The 17,843-nt window shown below is 37.8% G+C and overlaps 1 protein-coding gene and 1 pseudogene across 5 annotated transcripts in view; both read right to left on the reverse strand.

Moving 5' to 3' along the window:
- Positions 1-17,843, reverse strand: part of SMCHD1 (structural maintenance of chromosomes flexible hinge domain containing 1) — a 159,365-nt gene that overhangs the window by 23,295 nt on the left and 118,227 nt on the right. For all 5 annotated transcript variants that reach the window (XR_013525776.1, XR_013525775.1, XR_008476015.2 and 2 more), the window contains exons 38-42: positions 13,767-13,893; positions 13,488-13,607; positions 11,977-12,062; positions 11,146-11,268; positions 7,665-7,855 (exon numbers count right to left, since the gene is read on the reverse strand). Coding sequence is in view for 2 of the 5 variants with exons in the window: in XM_035270680.3 (XP_035126571.2) it covers positions 7,665-7,855; positions 11,146-11,268; positions 11,977-12,062; positions 13,488-13,607; positions 13,767-13,893 (647 nt within the window). In the remaining 3 variants the exon portion in view is untranslated. The remainder of the gene's footprint in view (positions 1-7,664; positions 7,856-11,145; positions 11,269-11,976; positions 12,063-13,487; positions 13,608-13,766; positions 13,894-17,843) is intronic.
- On the reverse strand, positions 8,615-8,704 carry LOC118147078 (small nucleolar RNA U13; annotated as a pseudogene).

Consider the following 17,843-nt stretch of genomic DNA (forward strand, 5'->3'; position numbering starts at 1 on the left):
AAAAAAAAATATATATATATATATATATATACCCTTATTAACACAGTAATTATGTATGACCTGTCAGGATTTCCCAGGCTGTTCCTTTAAGCACTGACTAGTTGCAGGGTGGTAACTAGAATCTGATAGATTTGAGTTCAACACCCAGCTGTTTCCTCAATCTAGTTTTAGATTTATAAGAGGAAATAACATGTTTAATGAAACTACAGACTCTTAATGAGATCCCGTTCTCCTTCAAGTCCCCATTCCTATGCAATTACAGGCCCTAAAAAGCTTTGTTTAGTAATCTAAGGAAATTACTCACCAATACTCTGTTACACATTTTTATTTATTATTTTATTAGTATTTTCTTCCTGTCTCTAGGTGAATTTTTAAAAGTAGGCCTAATCAAGAGTACACATAAAATACAAAAAAGGGGCTGGGTCAGTATTCATGCCTGTAATCCCAGCAGTATGGGAGGCTGAGGTGGGAGGACTGCTTGGTCCCAAATGTTTGAGACAGGGCTGATATAGCAAGACCTCATCTCTTAAAAAAAAAATTAGCTGGGTGTAGTGACATGCACCTGTAGTCCCAGCTACTCGGGAAGCTGAGATGGGAGGATCACTTGAGTCCAGGGAGGTTAAGGCTGTAGTGAGTTGTGACCACGCCCAGCTTGGCTGACAGAGCAAGATTGCATCTCAAAAAATAAAAGAAAAATTTAAAAATAAAAAAAAAGGAATTTAGATTAAAAATGTGTAATTGGTTTCCATAGTTAATCCCCTAAAAACATATTTTGAAAAGTAAATGAGAAAACAATTAAAGAAACTAAATTTATATTAAAATAAAGATGTAATATCCTACTAAACAGTCTCTTAAATTTCAACTCTACTGTTGGCAGTTCCAATATCTGCTGAATAGCCATTCCAACAAATCCTCTCTATCTAAATGACGGCATATTTTCATAGAGCATAAATAGAATAAAAGATAAGCAACTCTGGCCTTATTCCAAATAAAGGTGTTGCATATTCAGTTAACAATAATAATATCCTTCCATCTTTCTTGTTGTAAAGGCCAAAGATTTGCTGTGGGTTTTTTTGTGCATGTCTTTGTGTGTATACATTACATATAATGCCATTTAATTGGCAAATAAAACATAGCCAGCATAAATAATGAAAATTGCCTATTTGTGATGAAGAAAAAAATAATGTAAATAATTAAAGTCAATTCTCTTAGATATCTTTTAGATAAATCATTTTTAAATCAAGGCTTTGATAAAAAAACAGAACACGACTAGAGTCTTGGGAGAGGACTCAAGATGGCGCTGTGAGAACAACCCAGGATTGGAGCTCGTGTTGAATCTGCAAACGGTGAGTCAGAGCTGCATTTACAGACTGATCTTTGTTGCCCACAGAACGGGGAAACTCCCAAGTATAATAAGACACGGGACGCCAGGCAGTACGTCTGCCTGGCGAAGCCGGCAGCCGGGGCAGCAGCGGCCGGCCCTACCCAGCAATCCCCACAGGGCGCGCGTGTCCGGGTGCCCTGTTGAAACGGCAACCTGAGACTTGAGAGGGCTGGACTTGAGACTGAACGAGACTTGGACAGTAGCCCAGCCCAGGGGATTGCAGGGACAGATCGTTTGGGATACCCAGTGGGACGAACAAAACCGCGATTTCAAACTATCCCGAGCAGACGGTCCGAGGCGCTGGGTGGGGGAGGGGCGTCCACTACTACCGAGGCAACCCGCCCCAACTGAGATACACGCCCACTGCTGATGCAGCCAGCCGTTGCCGAGGCAACCCGCCCCAACTGAGATACACGCCCACTGCTGACGCAGCCTGCCGTTGCTGAGGCAACACGCTACAACGAAGAGACTCCGCCGCAGGGCGTGGCGGAGACCACAGCAGAGCCTGCAGGAACAGGGTGAATCACACAACAGCAGGGCGGAGCCTCGGCAGCCAAACAGTGGCTAGTCTGCCTTCTAGCTGGGCAGGACTCCTCATCGAACATCCAAAAATAAAGCCCAAACCCCTCAACACAGAGCATTTGAGAAAAAAAAAAAAAAAAAGGATTTTTTAATGAGCTCTGTTGCAGCAGAATCAAACATAGCAGCGTAACAGCCCTGAATGAACAACAGAGCACACAGCTCAGCAATTAAGCCCGTATAAAGTACAAACTGTCTCCTCAAGCAGCTACCTGACCCCTCTATATCCAAAAGACTGACATTAGGCAGGCATCATCCTGGGACAAAGATAGCAGAGAAAGAAACTGGTAGCATCCCTCGCTGTGCCACAGCTGCTAGAGGTGCACCCCAGACAAGCAGGGTCTGGAGCGGACCTCAGCAGTCGTACAGCAAAGGGGCTAGATTGGTAGAAGGAAAACCAAGCAACAGAAATACTTCATCATCAACATTCCGGGTGTCCACTCAGAGACCCAATCGAAAAGTCAGCAACTACGCAAACGACCAGCGGACAAATCCACAAAGATGGGAAGAAACCAACGCAAAAAGGAGGAAAACACCCGAAACCAGAACACCTCGCCTCCTAGAAAGGACCAAAACTCCTCACCAGCAAGAGAACAAAGCTGGACGGAGAATGACTGTGACGAAATGACGGAATTAGACTTCAGAAGATGGATAATGAGAAACATTTGTGAGCTAAAAGATCATGTATTAAATCAATGCAAAGAAACTAAGAACCTTGAAAAAAGATTTGAAAAAAGATTCGAGGAAATGATAACAAGAATGGATAACTTAGAGAGGAATATGAATGAATTAAAGGAGCTGAAAAACACAATACGAGAACTTCACGAAGCAAACACAAGTTTCAATAGCCGAATTGACCAAGCAGAAGAAAGAATATCTGAAGTCGAAGACCAACCCAATGAAATAAAACGAGAAACCAAGATCAGAGAAAAAAGCGCAAAAAGGAATGAACAAAGTCTCCAAGAAATGTGGGACTATGTGAAAAGACCTAACCTACGTTTGATAGGTGTACCAGAAGGGGACGAAGAGAATGAATCCAAGCTGGAAAATACTCTTCAGGACATCATCCAGGAAAATTTCCCCCACCTAGCAAGACAGGCCAACACTCAAATGCAGGAAATACAGAGAACACCACAAAGATATTCCGCAAGAAGAGCAACCCCAAGGCACATAATCGTCAGATTCAACAGGGTTGAAATAAAGGAGAGAATACTAAGGGCAGCCAGAGAGAAACGTCGGGTCACCCACAAAGGGAAGCCCATCAGACTCACAGCAGATCTCTCGGCAGAAACACTACAAGCCAGAAGAGAGTGGGGGCCACTATTCAACATTCTTAAAGAAAAGAACTTTCAACCCAGAATTTCACATCCAGCCAAACTGAGCTTCAGAAGTGAAGGAAAAATAAAATCCTTTGCGAACAAGCAAGTACTCAGAGATTTTGTCACCACCAGGCCTGCTTTACAAGAGCTCCTAAAAGAGGCACTACACATAGAAAGGATCAACCAGTACCAGCCATTCCAAAATCACACTGAATGCTAAAGAGCATCAACATAATGAAGAATCTACAACAACTAACAGGCAAAACAGCCACTTAGCATCAAAATGGCAGTATCAAATTCACACATAACAATCTTAACCCTAAATGTAAATGGACTAAATGCACCAATCAAAAGACACAGACTGGCAAATTGGATAAAAATCCAAAACCCATCAGTGTGCTGTATCCAGGAAACCCATCTCACATGCAAGGATACACAAAGGCTCAAAATAAAGGGATGGAGGAAGATTTACCAAGCTAATGGAAAGCAAAAAAAAGCAGGAGTTGCAATTCTCATCTCTGATAAAATAGACTTTAAAGCAACAAAGATCAAAAGAGACAAAGAAGGCCATTACATAATGGTAAAAGGATCGATACAACAAGAGCTAACGATCCTAAACATATATGGACCCAATGCAGGAGCACCCAGATACATAAGGCAAGTTCTTAATGACTTACAAAAGGACTTAGACTCCCACACAATAATAGTGGGAGACTTTAACACTCCACTGTCAATACTAGACAGATCAACCAGACAGAAAATCAACAAGGATATCCAGGGCTTGAACTCAGACCTGGAGCAAGCAAACCTGATAGACATTTACAGAACTCTCCACCCCAAATCCACAGAATACACATTCTTCTCAGCACCACATCACACCTACTCTAAAATTGACCACATAATTGGAAGTAAAGCACTGCTCAACAAATGCAAAACAACTGAAATCATAACAAACAGCCTCTCAGACCATAGTGCAATCAAGTTAGAACTCAGAATTCAGAAACCGACCCAGAACCGCACAGCTTCATGGAAACTGAACAACTAGCTCTTGAATGTTGACTGGGTAAACAACGAAATGAAGGCAGAAATAAAGAAGTTCTTCGAAACCAATGAGAACGAAGACACAACGTGCCAGAACCTCTGGGACACATTTAAAGCAGTCTCTAGAGGAAAGTATATAGCAATAAGTGCCCATATGAGGAGAATGGAGAGATCCAAAATTGACACCCTATCGTCAAAATTGAAAGAGCTAGAGGAGCAAGATCAAAAAAACTCAAAACCCAGCAGAAGACAAGAAATAACTAAGATCAGAGCTGAGCTGAAGGAGATTGAGACACGAAAAACCCTTCAAAAAATCAATAAATCCAAGAGCTGGTTTTTTGAAAAGATCAACAAAATAGACAGACCACTAGCCAGATTGATTAAAAAGAAAAGAGAGAACAACCAAATAGATGCAATAAAAAATGATAAAGGGGAAATCACCACAGATCCCACAGAAATTCAAACCATCATCAGAGAATATTACAAACAACTCTATGCGCATAAACTAGTAAACCTGGAAGAAATGGATAAATTCCTGGACTCCTGTGTCCTCCCAAGCCTAAACCAGGAGGAAGCTGAAACTATGAATAGACCAATAACAAGGTCTGAAGTTGAGGCAGCAATTAAGAGCCTACCACACAAAAAAAGCCCAGGTCCAGACGGGTTCACAGCCGAATTCTACCAGACACACAAGGAGGAGCTGGTACCATTCCTTCTAAAACTATTTCAAACAATCCAAAAAGAGGGAATCCTTCCCAAATCATTTTATGAGACCAACATCATCCTGATACCAAAACCCGGCAGAGACCCAACGAGAAAAGAAAACTTCAGGCCAATATCCATGATGAACATAGATGCAAAAATCTTCAATAAAATATTGGCAAGCCGATTGCAACAGCAAATCAAAAAACGTATTCATCATGATCAAGTAGGATTCATCCCAGGGATGCAAGGCTGGTTCAACATACGCAAGTCTATCAACGTAATTCACCACATAAACAGAACCAAAAACAAAAACCACATGATTATCTCAATTGACGCAGAGAAGTCATTTGACAAAATTCAACAGCTCTTTATGCTAAAAACCCTCAATAAACTCGGTATCGATGGAACGTATCTCAAAGTAATAAAAGCTATTTATGACAAACCAACAGCCAATATCATACTGAATGGGCAAAAACTGGAAGCATTCCCTTTAAAATCTGGCACTAGACAAGGATGCCCTCTCTCACCACTCCTATTCAATATAGTAGCCAGAGCAATCAGGCAAGAAAAAGAAATAAAGGGTATTCAAATCGGAAAGGTGGAAGCCAAATTGTCTCTATTTGCAGACGACATGATAGTATACCTAGAAGACCCCATCGCCTCAGCCCAAAAACTCCTGAAATTGATAAGCAACTTCAGCAAAGTCTCAGGATATAAAATCAATGTGCAAAAATCACAGGCATTCGTCTACACCAATAACAGACTTAAAGAAAGCCAAATCAAGAGCGAACTGCCATTCGCAATTGCTACAAAAAGAATAAAATACCTTGGAATACAACTCACAAGGAACGTAAGGGACCTCTTCAAGGAGAACTACAAACCACTGCTCAATGAAATCAGAGAGGACACAAACAGATGGAGAAACATTCCATGTTCATGGTTAGGAAGAATTAACATCGTGAAAATGGCTATACTGCCCAAAGTAATTTACAGAATCAACGCTATCCCCATCAAGCTACCATTGACTTTCTTCACAGAACTGGAAAAAACCACCATGAACTTCATATGGAACCAAAAGAGAGCCCGCATAGCCAAGTCAATTCTAAGCAAAAAGAACACAGCGGGGGGCATCACACTACCGGATTTCAAACTATACTACAAGGCTACAGTAATCAAAACATGGTACTGGTACCAAAACAGAGATATAGACCAATGGAACAAAACAGAGGCACCGGAGGCAACACAACATACATACAACTATACAATCTTTGATAAACCTGACAAAAACAAGCAATGGGGAAAGGATTCCATGTTTAACAAATGGTGTTGGGAAAATTGGCTAGCCATGTGCAGAAAGCAGAAACTGGACCCCTTCCTGACACCTTACACTAAAATTAACTCCAGATGGATTAAAGACTTAAACATAAGACCTGGCACCATAAAAACCCTAGAAGGAAATCTAGGCAAAACCATCCAGGACATAGGAGTAGGCAAGGACTTCATGAACAAAACACCAAAAGCATTGGCAACAAAAGCCAAAATAGACAAATGGGACCTAATGAAACTCCACAGCTTCTGCACGGCAAAAGAAACAGTCACTAGAGTGGATTGGCAACCAACAGAATGGGAAAAAATTTTTGCAGTCTACCCATCTGACAAAGGGCTGATATGCAGAATTTACAAAGAACTCAAACAGATTTACAGGAAAAAAACAAACAAGCCCATTCAAAAGTGGGCAAAGGATATGAACAGATACTTTACGAAAGAAGACATATATGAGGCCAACAATCATATGAAAAAATGCTCATCGTCACTGGTCATCAGAGAGATGCAAATCAAAACCACATTGAGATACCATCTCACGCGAGTTAGAATGGCGATCATTAAAAAATCTGGAGACAACAGATGCTGGAGAGGATGTGGAGAAAAAGGAACACTTTTACACTGTTGGTGGGAGTGTAAATTAGTTCAACCATTGTGGAAGACAGTGTGGCGATTCCTCAAGGCCTTAGAAATAGAAATTCCATTTGACCCAGCAATCCCATTACTGGGTATATATCCAAAAGACTATAAATCGTTCTACTATAAGGACACATGTACACGAATGTTCATTGCAGCACTGTTTACAATAGCAAAGACCTGGAATCAACCCAAATGCCCATTGATGATAGACTGGATTGGAAAAATGTGGCACATATACACCATGGAATATTATGCAGCAATCAGAAATGATGAGTTTGTGTCGTTTGTAGGGACATGGATGAATCTGGAAAACATTATCCTCAGCAAACTGACACAAGAACAGAAAACGAAACACCGCATATTCTCACTCATAGGTGGGTGATGAAAAATGAGAACACATGGACACAGAAAGGGGAGTACTAAACAGTGGGGTCTATTGGGGGGAAAAGGGGAGGGCCAGTGGGAGGGGGAGGTGGGGAGGGATAGCCTGGGGAGAAATGCCAAATGTGGGTGAAGGGGAGAAGAAAAGCAAAGCACACTGCCATGTGTGTACCTACGCAACTGTCTTGCATGCTCTGCTCATGTACCCCAAAACCTATAATCGAATAAAAAATTAAAAAAAGAAAACAGAACACATATTTCAGAAAAAATCATTACTGTCACTGTTTTCTAACCTTTTCCAATCTGGAAGAGTCTTCTTATAAATAGAATCAAGGGGCAACACCTGCTGACGACCTTGGGTTTCATCATAGATACGACGTGCAGCATCAGTGGTTAGGGTGACTACACAGTCCATGTCACTTGCCAGATGCCAAGAAATAACCATTGCAGCTCTATCATCTTCAATTTGTGCTAGATGTGCAATCTATAACCCATTTTAATAAAATCAAGTAAAAAAATATAAAATACATACATAAAAGTTTGATATTACTTTAAAAGCCCAAGCCTAGATAACAAAAACTTTTCTGAAACAAATGAATTAAAAATAGTCAAGTTGTTAAAAACTTAACTTGAATATATTAAACCTTCTAGTTTGCTATTAAATTAAAAAAATTTTTTCTAAAGACTAAATTCCAGTAATGTTGCAAAAAAAAGAGCAAATAAAAATATTAGGAATTTTTTCTTTTCTCAGACCTCTCAGGGATGAAATAATTAGGAATATTATTAGGTAGTAATACATACTTTTTCACATTTTAATACTCTATAAAAATGGAACCTGTCTTATTGGTAAAATCATCATAAAGTACATTTAAATAATACACACATAAAATAATGCAGTTTGATTAAACATAAATACAGTTAATATACCCTTCCCGTCTAAGTAAACACTTCGCTCCACTATTACAGCATTCCTTTCAGAAAACAAATCTAAACATCACAAATAAGAATTGTTTCTTCTGCTACTCAAGAGGCTGAGGCAGGAGGATAGCTTGAGCCCAGGAGGCTACAGGGAGCTGAGATTGTGCAATGCACTAAGTACAGTCTGGGTGACAGAGCAAGATCCTGTCAAAAAAAAAAAGAAAAAGAACTGTTTCTGTTTCTAGGAACAATTCTTTGAGGCTTAGAATAAATAAATAATTATAAATCTTTGCTTGAGTCACAAGTATTCTTTTTCTTTCCCTCAGGTCAGACAGGTAATGTGCCAACATCATAACAAGGTTTAAGGGTGGCACATGTCACATACATGCGTGACCACCCAATCATCAACAAGGATTCTTGTTCAAAGTCAAGTCCACCAAGGTTGGACTATTGTGGCCAGAATCAAAGCCTAATTAATCGTGCTAGTATGGTGGTGTCTACCCTTTAATCTTACTTGATCTGGTAGCACAAACCTGCCCTAACAATAAGAACACTGTGTGTCACTTTTAGAAACATCAGGCTGGATGTGGTGGCTCACAACTATCATCCTAGCACTTTGGGAGCTGAGGCAGGTGGACTGCTTGAGCCCAGGAGTTTGAGACAAGCTTGGGCAACACCAAGAAACCCCATCTCTACTAAAAACACAAATAACTATGGGGCATGGTGGCATGAAACTGTTTTCCCAGCTTCTCAGGAGGCTGAGTTGGGAGGATCACCTGAGTTCAGGAAGTCGAGGCTGCAGTGAGCCAAGATTGCACCACTGCACTCCAGCCTAGATGACAGGAGTGAGATCCTGTTTCAAAAAAACCCTAAAAACAAAACACATCCTAACATCTACCCTTACATTCTAATTCTCTAGAAGTTAGTGGAAGAAAGCTAAGAAAACTAGTACGTGTAAATGAAAATAATGTTCTAGCCAATGGAGAAAGAATTAATAGAGGCAGATGAAATGTAAGCACAAGAAATGGCTTACTGTGACATTTAGATGTGTTTTGTAAAAAATACAATACTGGCATAAAACCTATTTAGAAGGACATGTTAATAATAACTATATGTTTAACTGAACAAGAAAATCTTAAAACTACTATTAAATCATCCTCATTTAGAGACGGGATTTCAAGATATTTGGAATTGAGGAAGAAAAGCACAAAATATCTAAGTTACTTGAGGTATTCACAATGTAAAAAATAAATACGTTTTGAGATGTGGGGGGGGGGGGGGAATTTCCCCTCTACAATTATTTATTCTAGGTTTTGTTTTTTTTTTTTTAGACAGAGTCTCACTTTGTCGCCTAGGCTTGAGTGCAGTGGTATGATCTCTGCTCACTTCAACCTCTGCCTCCCGGGTTCATACAATTCTGCCTCAGCCTCCTGAGTAGCTGGGATTACAGGTGGACATCACCACATCTGGCTAGTTTTTGTATTTTTTATTAGAGATGGGGTTTCACCAGGTTGGCCAGGCTGGTCTCAAACTCCTGACCTCAGGTAATACGCCCGCTTCAGCCTCCCAAAGTGTGGGGATTACAGGTGTGATCCACCGCACTCAAGACTATTCTAGTTTTAGAATAAATGCCAGAAAGAGTATTTTTTAAGGAAGCAAGGGAAAAGACTAAGGATGACATGGAGGGATTGTAAAGTTCTCCTACTGGTTAGCGTAGGGTTTGTACTTCTGAGGAAACAAAAGCGAAACTATGAAAAATGAGATTTAAAAGATTTCCCCAAGATTTTCAAGACATGCAACGGGAAATATTTAAAAAGACTTTAAAATACATCTCTCTTGCTAAAATATATATGTTGGTAAAAATCTTACATATTGTGCAAGAATTTTATATTGGATGGACATTAAAATGTGGAAACCAGGTATTTACATGCTTAGGATCAAAGAATTAATTTCTAAAAATTGGTTCCAATGAATAACATTTTAAAACATTGTATACTGGCAACTTGTTTCCTAATGCACAAATTTATATTTAATTTAACCTAAATTAAAATTCAATTAATTTTTTTAATCTGCATATTTGAGGTTTGGGTAATAATGTAACACAGCTTTCATCATAAACATTGCTACACGTTACCACCTATTTTCAGGGGGGCAATACTACCATAGACTTTAGAGTCAGAGAGACCTTGAGTCATATCTAAGCTATGCCTTTAACTATATTTTAATAAGTTATTTGAGCTCCCTGGATTTTAATTTCCTTATGCATAAATGAGAAATACTACAAAATAATGGTTTAGACTGTGGTTATAAAAGTAGAATATACATGTATAGGCAATAACCATAGACTCCAGAGTCAGACTACCTGGGGTTTTGGCCCTGGTTCTGCCATCTCCTAGCTGTGCAACTCTGAGCAAATTACTTGCCCTCGGTTGCAGCTGGGCACGGTGGCACATCCTGCAGTCACAGCTACTTGGGGGATGGAGGCAAGAGGATCGCTTGAGCTCAGAGATGGAGGGAGCAGTGAGCCATGGTCTTAACCACTGCACTCCAGCCTGGGTGGCAGTGAAACCATCTCTCCCTCTAAAAAAGAACTGCATTACACGAAATCATCTCTAAGTAAATAATAAGTCTTGAACTAATAATACATGTTAACATTTCTGCCACAGCCCTCAATAGTAATATTACAAATTTTGGTTTAAACTCTGCCAAATCCCTACTGCAAAAATGAGAGCATGTACTTTATCGGAAAGAAGTAAATTACAAAGAACCTGACACTTTGTCACTTTTAGAAGACCCATTTTAAACGAACAAGATAATAAAATGTACTGTCTCTCAAAATGCTTAACAAACACAAACCTTTCCCAACACATCTCCACTGCCTTTAGTATAGTTTGGAAGAGTACATGATCTTCTCGGTTTTTTCTTTAGTTCTTCCTGTTCCGATAGCTTTCTTTTCAGAAGTGTTTCAATGTGTGGCACCTATAATTTATTTTAAAAAAAAGGCAGCCCATAGTGACAGTGGAGAAAAATTAACAATTTAGATAACTCAAGAATATAAAGTTGGTAAGCAGACATTATTTAAAAAACAATCAGAAAACACACACACACACACACACACACACACACACACACACACACACACACAGAGAGAGAGAGAGAGAGAGAGAGACAGAGAGACAGAGAGAGAGAGAGAGAGACAGAGAGAAAGAGTGAGAGAGAACAAAATTTTAAAAACCATGGTTATAGTAATATAAAGTTTCCACTTCACTGAGTTTAACAAAATCTTGGCCAAGAAATACACTACCTATAATAGGACTTTTCTTTGAAACCTAGTTACACATATAAAAATATATAAATTTTAAAAATCTAAATTGCTTTTTGTTATTTTCTCTTATTTATGAACCCGTGTATTGACTATGCAGCCTTTTCAATGCCGTACTTGAACTGATATATTAACTGCATTTATTGGTGTCATTACATTAAAAATACAAATTGCAGTTTCTTTTAATAGAGCACTCTATCATTTTGTTAGTCATTTTTTATGTCTAGTAAGTGACTAAACTATAATGTATACATCTTTGTACCCTAAAACAGTACTCATGGAATTCCTAATAAAACCTGAAAAACTAAGAAAATTGTAGAATAGACTTTAATAAAAAATCTTTCATGTATACTTGGAAACTATACCTGTTGTGTTGTAGGAATGTCAATATTATGTATTTTTAGTTCATTTCGCAATTGGGCCTCTTTTAATCTTGCTTCTTCAACTTGACCTAAAATTAAAAACAAAAAATTTGCATCAATTTCTGAAAGCTGCCAAAACCATAGTTTTTGAAAAATATTTTAAAATTCCTTTTGTTTTTCCCTTTTGATGTCTGACACTAAAATGAAAATTGATAGGTGACTATTTTAGAAATTCAAAATTAAACTATACATCTTAAGGCTCAACTCTGATATATAAAAATAAGAAAACAGAATTAATCCAACTAAAGGGAGATATGATATACTGCGAACTCCTAGTAATCTTGGATAAGTGATTTAATCTTAATCCACATGCGTATATATAATTTATACATAATTGCTCAAGGTGTTCTCAAAGTAAACTTTACAAAAACAATTTTTAGTGCTACACAGATGATATATTATCTTATTTCTAGATTTAGCTCCTATTATATTCTAAATATCCTTGATCTTGTATAGGCATAGACAAAAGTGAGTACTTTGAGGCAAGCAGTAAATATTTGTTGTTGGTTAACTGATGAAAATAACACAAAGCCAAAACCCTTAGCAAAAAAATCTGAGAAATAAAAAGGGAAGAGATGATAGAGCACAACTCAGAAAGTGTCTTGTCTTCCAATTATATACAATATTATTAAGAATTGTAGCAAATGTAGGCTGGGTGTGGTTGCTCACACCTGTAATTCTAGCACTTTGGGAAGCCAAGGTGGGCAGATCACTTGAGAGCAGGAGTTCAAGACCAGCCTGCCCAACATGGTGAAACCCTGTCTTTACTAAAAATACAAAAATTAGCCAGTGTGGTGGCACGCACCTGTAATCCTAGTTACGTGGGAGGCTGAGGCATGAGAATCACTTGATCTCAGGAGGCAGAGATTGCAGTAAGTGAGATCGAGCCACTGCACTCCAAGTTGGGCAACAGAGTGAGACTGTGCCTCAAAAAAAAAAAAAAAAAATTGCAGCAAATGTTCTGTGAATTGACTCAAGAATAATTTACATATTTCAATATGAGTGTATGATGCCCCAGATACCTTCATAGGTATGACAAACTGTGGATATTTGAAGTAAAATACATATAGCACAGGAGCCAAATAAAAAGTTTATGTTACACATCACTCCCCTGGTGATAATATTATCCAGTATCTTTTGCCAGAAGCTGGAGATAAATATAAACATTATTATTATGTTCAAAGCCTTGAATTTTCCACAGGTCCAGATTCCTAACAGAACATGTCAATTTTCTACAAGTAAGTAGGATATATATTTATTTAAAATAAAAAATACTTCATCTTAAGAATTATCAACAACAATGTCAACCATCATTATCATTGCCACCTTTCTGCAACATTCTGCATTTTACTTGTGGATTAGGAAAGTGGAAGCACGTTTGTGTATCACAATCGCACCTTCTACCTCATCATTCCCCAAAGCATAATTTTTGTCTTGAATACAAAATGACTTACATTTCATTTCATTAAGAAGCTGTTGGCCTGCTTCAAATAAACTTTTATACATAATAATAGACTGAGATAATTGGTCCTTTTCTTTTGTAAGTGCTGCCATTTGTTGCTGCTTTTTAACATCTAAGAAAAAAAATTCAGATAATTTAAAAGTGGACTTTTCTATAATATGTCTTAATGTGATTAGATAGCTAATAAACACTATGTTAATGGAAAGCAAAACAAGGTTATCTAAAGTATCACTAACAATGGAGTTTAATCATTTATTTCCTAGAAACTTACCATTGTAAAACATGAATGGTAGGATGTATGGTTCTAAGGTTCTTGATAAAAGTGGCAGCTGGGGCTCAAATATGATAAAATATTCAGTACTATCTCTTCCAGGACTACTTTCTGCCAGCACCAGACTCTACACAGAAACAAACAATAGGGGAAAACAAGATTTAAAAAGGTATTTTTCAACATCTAAAGTTTTATATAACTCATTAGGTTCTGTTTTCAAGTAAGTAGTTAATTTTAAAGGCAAAAGGCATAGGCTGATCCTTAAGATTCCATTAAACTATCATCACCACCCCCACTGCCCATGACATAAAACTTTTTACCTTTTGGTATCAGTTTGAAAGCCAAATAACTGTATCAATAAACCGCTTATGTAAAAATTATATATAATAAAAAATTTCAAGAAAAAGTTATTTCCTTCACATTAAAAATATCAAAGGCTGCCTACAGTTTTGACCTGTAAAATCTTCTTGATTCTAACCTCTAAACTGAAAGCAGCATAAAACAGCTGATAGTGTGAAAATTATAAAAACAATCACAAAGCCCAATGCAGAGTTTAAGTTACAGCTGTTACCATGGAAATAGACTCATCATTCCCAGGTGACTGAACAAGAGGTTTTGAAAAGCTCTAAAGATTTTTTAAATTGCATTTTTCTCATTAATGCAAAAAAAACTTTTGCTATATTTTAGGACCATAACATACAACTAGTAAATGACACAAATGTATTTTTATCTAAAATGATTTTTTTTTTACACAGTTCTAAAGGAAACAACAGAAGGTAGCTGTTTTTGTTTAGACTGTAACAATACAATTTACAGAGAAGTAATATTTTTTAAAAATCTAAATCAGTGTTGACACTGTAGGGAAATCCATGAAATATTATAGATTACAGCTCACAGATTTTTCCCCCAGAGAATATAGAGTACAGGCCCACCACTAAACCAACTGCCAATCAGTTTCTGAATGTGGTTTTCAATAGACTTACATAAATGCAAACATGTATTTAAAAACCATTTTGCATTTAAAAAAATAAGTAACATAGATTTTATACTTTAGCAACTTGCTTTCAGCACTTGATTTGATTTGTTGATCAATTCATGTGAATGTACAGATGCCAATTTAAAAAATTTATACATAGTACACTATACTAACCATTCACTGGGTGGTGAATATTGAGTATATTTAAAATCTTTAAACAATTATCTATAATATAGCAAAAATATATCTCCAAATGCTTCTCTGCAAATGTGTTTTCTAGGATTAATAATGATAAGTATAAATTTATTTTAATAGGTAGTATCAAATTTCCCTTAAAAGAAGCTGTATCATTTTATCCTCTCACCAGCAGCATATGGGAGTGCCCAATTCCCCTGATGCTGGCCAACATTTAATATCAATCATGTATTTTTTTCTAAAAAGGGCAATTAAAGAGCAACCAGTCATTATTATTTTAACCAACATTTTCCTGAGTGGTACTGAAATCATGCTTCTTATGTTTACAGGTTATTTATACTTTCTTTTCCATTAATTGCCTGCTCATATTCTCTTTGTCAAGAAGGAAGCCAGACTGGAGATTCCTGGGCAGAAAAGCACCATCAGTCTTAACGCTGCTGTTTTGGCCAGCACAGTGGGTTGTTCATATTTCGGCCCCGGGAATTAACAACTTGGACGTCCACTCAGAGACCTAATTTGAAAGTTGGTAATTACAAAGACGACAGGTGGATAAATTTACAATGATGGGAAGAAACCAGCATAAAAAGGCTGAGAATACTCAAAATCAGAATGCCTCTCCCTCTAAAGAGGATCACAGTTCCTCATCAACAAGGGAACAGGGCTTGATGGAGAACGAGCACATCCCATTAACAGAATCAGGCTTCAGAAGACGGACAATAAGAAACTTCTGTAAGTTAAAAGAACATGTAGCCCAATGTAAAGAAACTAAGAACTTTGAGAAAAGGTTTGACGAAATCCTAATGAGAATAGACAACTTAGAGAGGAATATAAGTGAATTAATGGAACTGAAGAATACAATACAGGAACTCCGAGAAGTATGCATAGGTTTAAACACTCGAATTGTTCAAGCAGAAGAAAGGATATCAGAGGTCGAAGTCCAACTTAATGAAATAAAACAAGAAGACAAGATTAGAGAAAAAAGGATAAAAAGGAATAAGCAAAGTCTCCAAGAAATGTGGGACTATGTGAAAAGACCAAATTTACATTTGACAGGTGTACCTGAATGCGACGGAGAGAATGAATCCAAGCTGGAAAATATTCTTCAGGATATTATTCAGGAAAATTTTCCTAATCTAGCAAAGCAGAACAATATTCAACCCCAGGCAATACAGAGAACACCACAAAGATATTCCTCAAGAAGAGCAAGCCCAAAGCACATAATCAGTAGATTCACCAGGGTTGAAATGAAGGAGAAAATACTAAGGGCAGCCAGAGAGAAAGGTCAGGTTACCCACAAAGGCAAGCCTATCAGACTTACAGCAGATCTCTCAGCAGAAACTCTACAAGTCAGAAGAGAGTGGGGGCCAATATTCAACATCCTTAGAGAACAGAACTTTCAGCCCAGAATTTCATATCCAGCCAAACTAAGCTTCACAACTGAAGGAAAAAAAAAATCTTTTATAAACAAGCAAGTACTCAGAGATTTTATTACCACCAGGCCTGCTTTACAAGAGCTTCTGAAAGGATTACACATAGAAAGAAACAACCAGTATTAGCCTTTCTAAAAATATACCAAAAAGAACATCAACATAAAGAAGAATTTACATCAACAAATGGATAAAACAGCCAGTTAACATCAAATGGCAGTAACCCTAAATTTAAATCGACTAAATCCCCCAATCAAAAGATACAGGCAAAACCCAACGGTATGCTACATCCATACCCATTTCACATGCAAGGATACACAAAGACTCAAAACAAAGGGATGGAGAAAGATTGACCAATCAAATGGAGAGCAAAAATAAATAAATAAATAAAAAGCAGGAGTTGCAATTCTCGCATCTGATAAAACAGATTTTAAAGCAACAAAGATATGGTGGTAAAAGGATCAATGCAACCACAAGAGCTAACAATCCTAACACCCAGATACATAGAGACTTAGACTCAATGAGACAGAAAATTAATAAGGATATCAAGGACTTGAACTCAGATCTGGAACAAGTAAACTTAATAAATATTTATAGAGCTGTCCACTTTAAATACACAAAATATACATTCTTGTCAATACCACATCACACCCAATCATAGGTTTAAATGAAATATTGATTGGCCATTATTAATACCCATTTTTTTAGAATAAAGCAACATTTCCATTCTCTCTCCCTCTTTTTCTTCCTCTTTCTTCCTCTCCTTCACTCCGTTTTTTTCTTTCCTTCTCTCAAAAAAAGAAAAAAAAGAAATCAACTTGTAGACCTCTAGATCCAGGTTAGCAATGTCTCTCTCATTGCCTGATTTCCTCCCTCCCTCCTTCCCTCTCTCCCTTCCTTCCTCCCTCCCTCCCTCCCTTCCTGCCTTCCTCCCATTCCTCCCTTCCTAAAAACATAAAATAAATAAACAAAAACAAAGGATCGCATGTACAATGGTGGCCCCAAAAGATATTGTAGTTTTACTGTACCTTTTCTATGTTTAGATACAAATATTATTATGTTAAAATCACCTACAGTGTTCAGTACAGTCATATACTGTACAAGTTTTTAGCCTAGGAAAAATAAGTTATGCTACTGGGTGTGGGGGCTCACACCTATAATTCCAACACTTTGGGAGGCTCAGGTGGGTGTATCACCTGAGGTCAGGAGTTCAAGATTAACCTGGCAAACATGGTGAAACCCCATCTCTACCAAAAATACAAAAAAATTAGCCAGGTGCAGTGGCACATGCCTGTAGTCTCAGCTACTCAGGAGGCTGAGGTGCGAGGATCGTTTGAACCCAGGAGGTGGAGGTTGCAGTGAGCCAAGAGTGTACCACTGCACTCTACCTGGGTGATAGAGACCTGTCTTAAACAAACAAAACAAAAAGAAAGAAATAGGTTATGCCATATAGCCCAGGTATATAGTAGGCTATACCAC

This window comes from Callithrix jacchus, chromosome 13 (assembly GCF_049354715.1).
Source record: "Callithrix jacchus isolate 240 chromosome 13, calJac240_pri, whole genome shotgun sequence".
Taxonomy (NCBI): domain Eukaryota; kingdom Metazoa; phylum Chordata; class Mammalia; order Primates; family Cebidae; genus Callithrix; species Callithrix jacchus.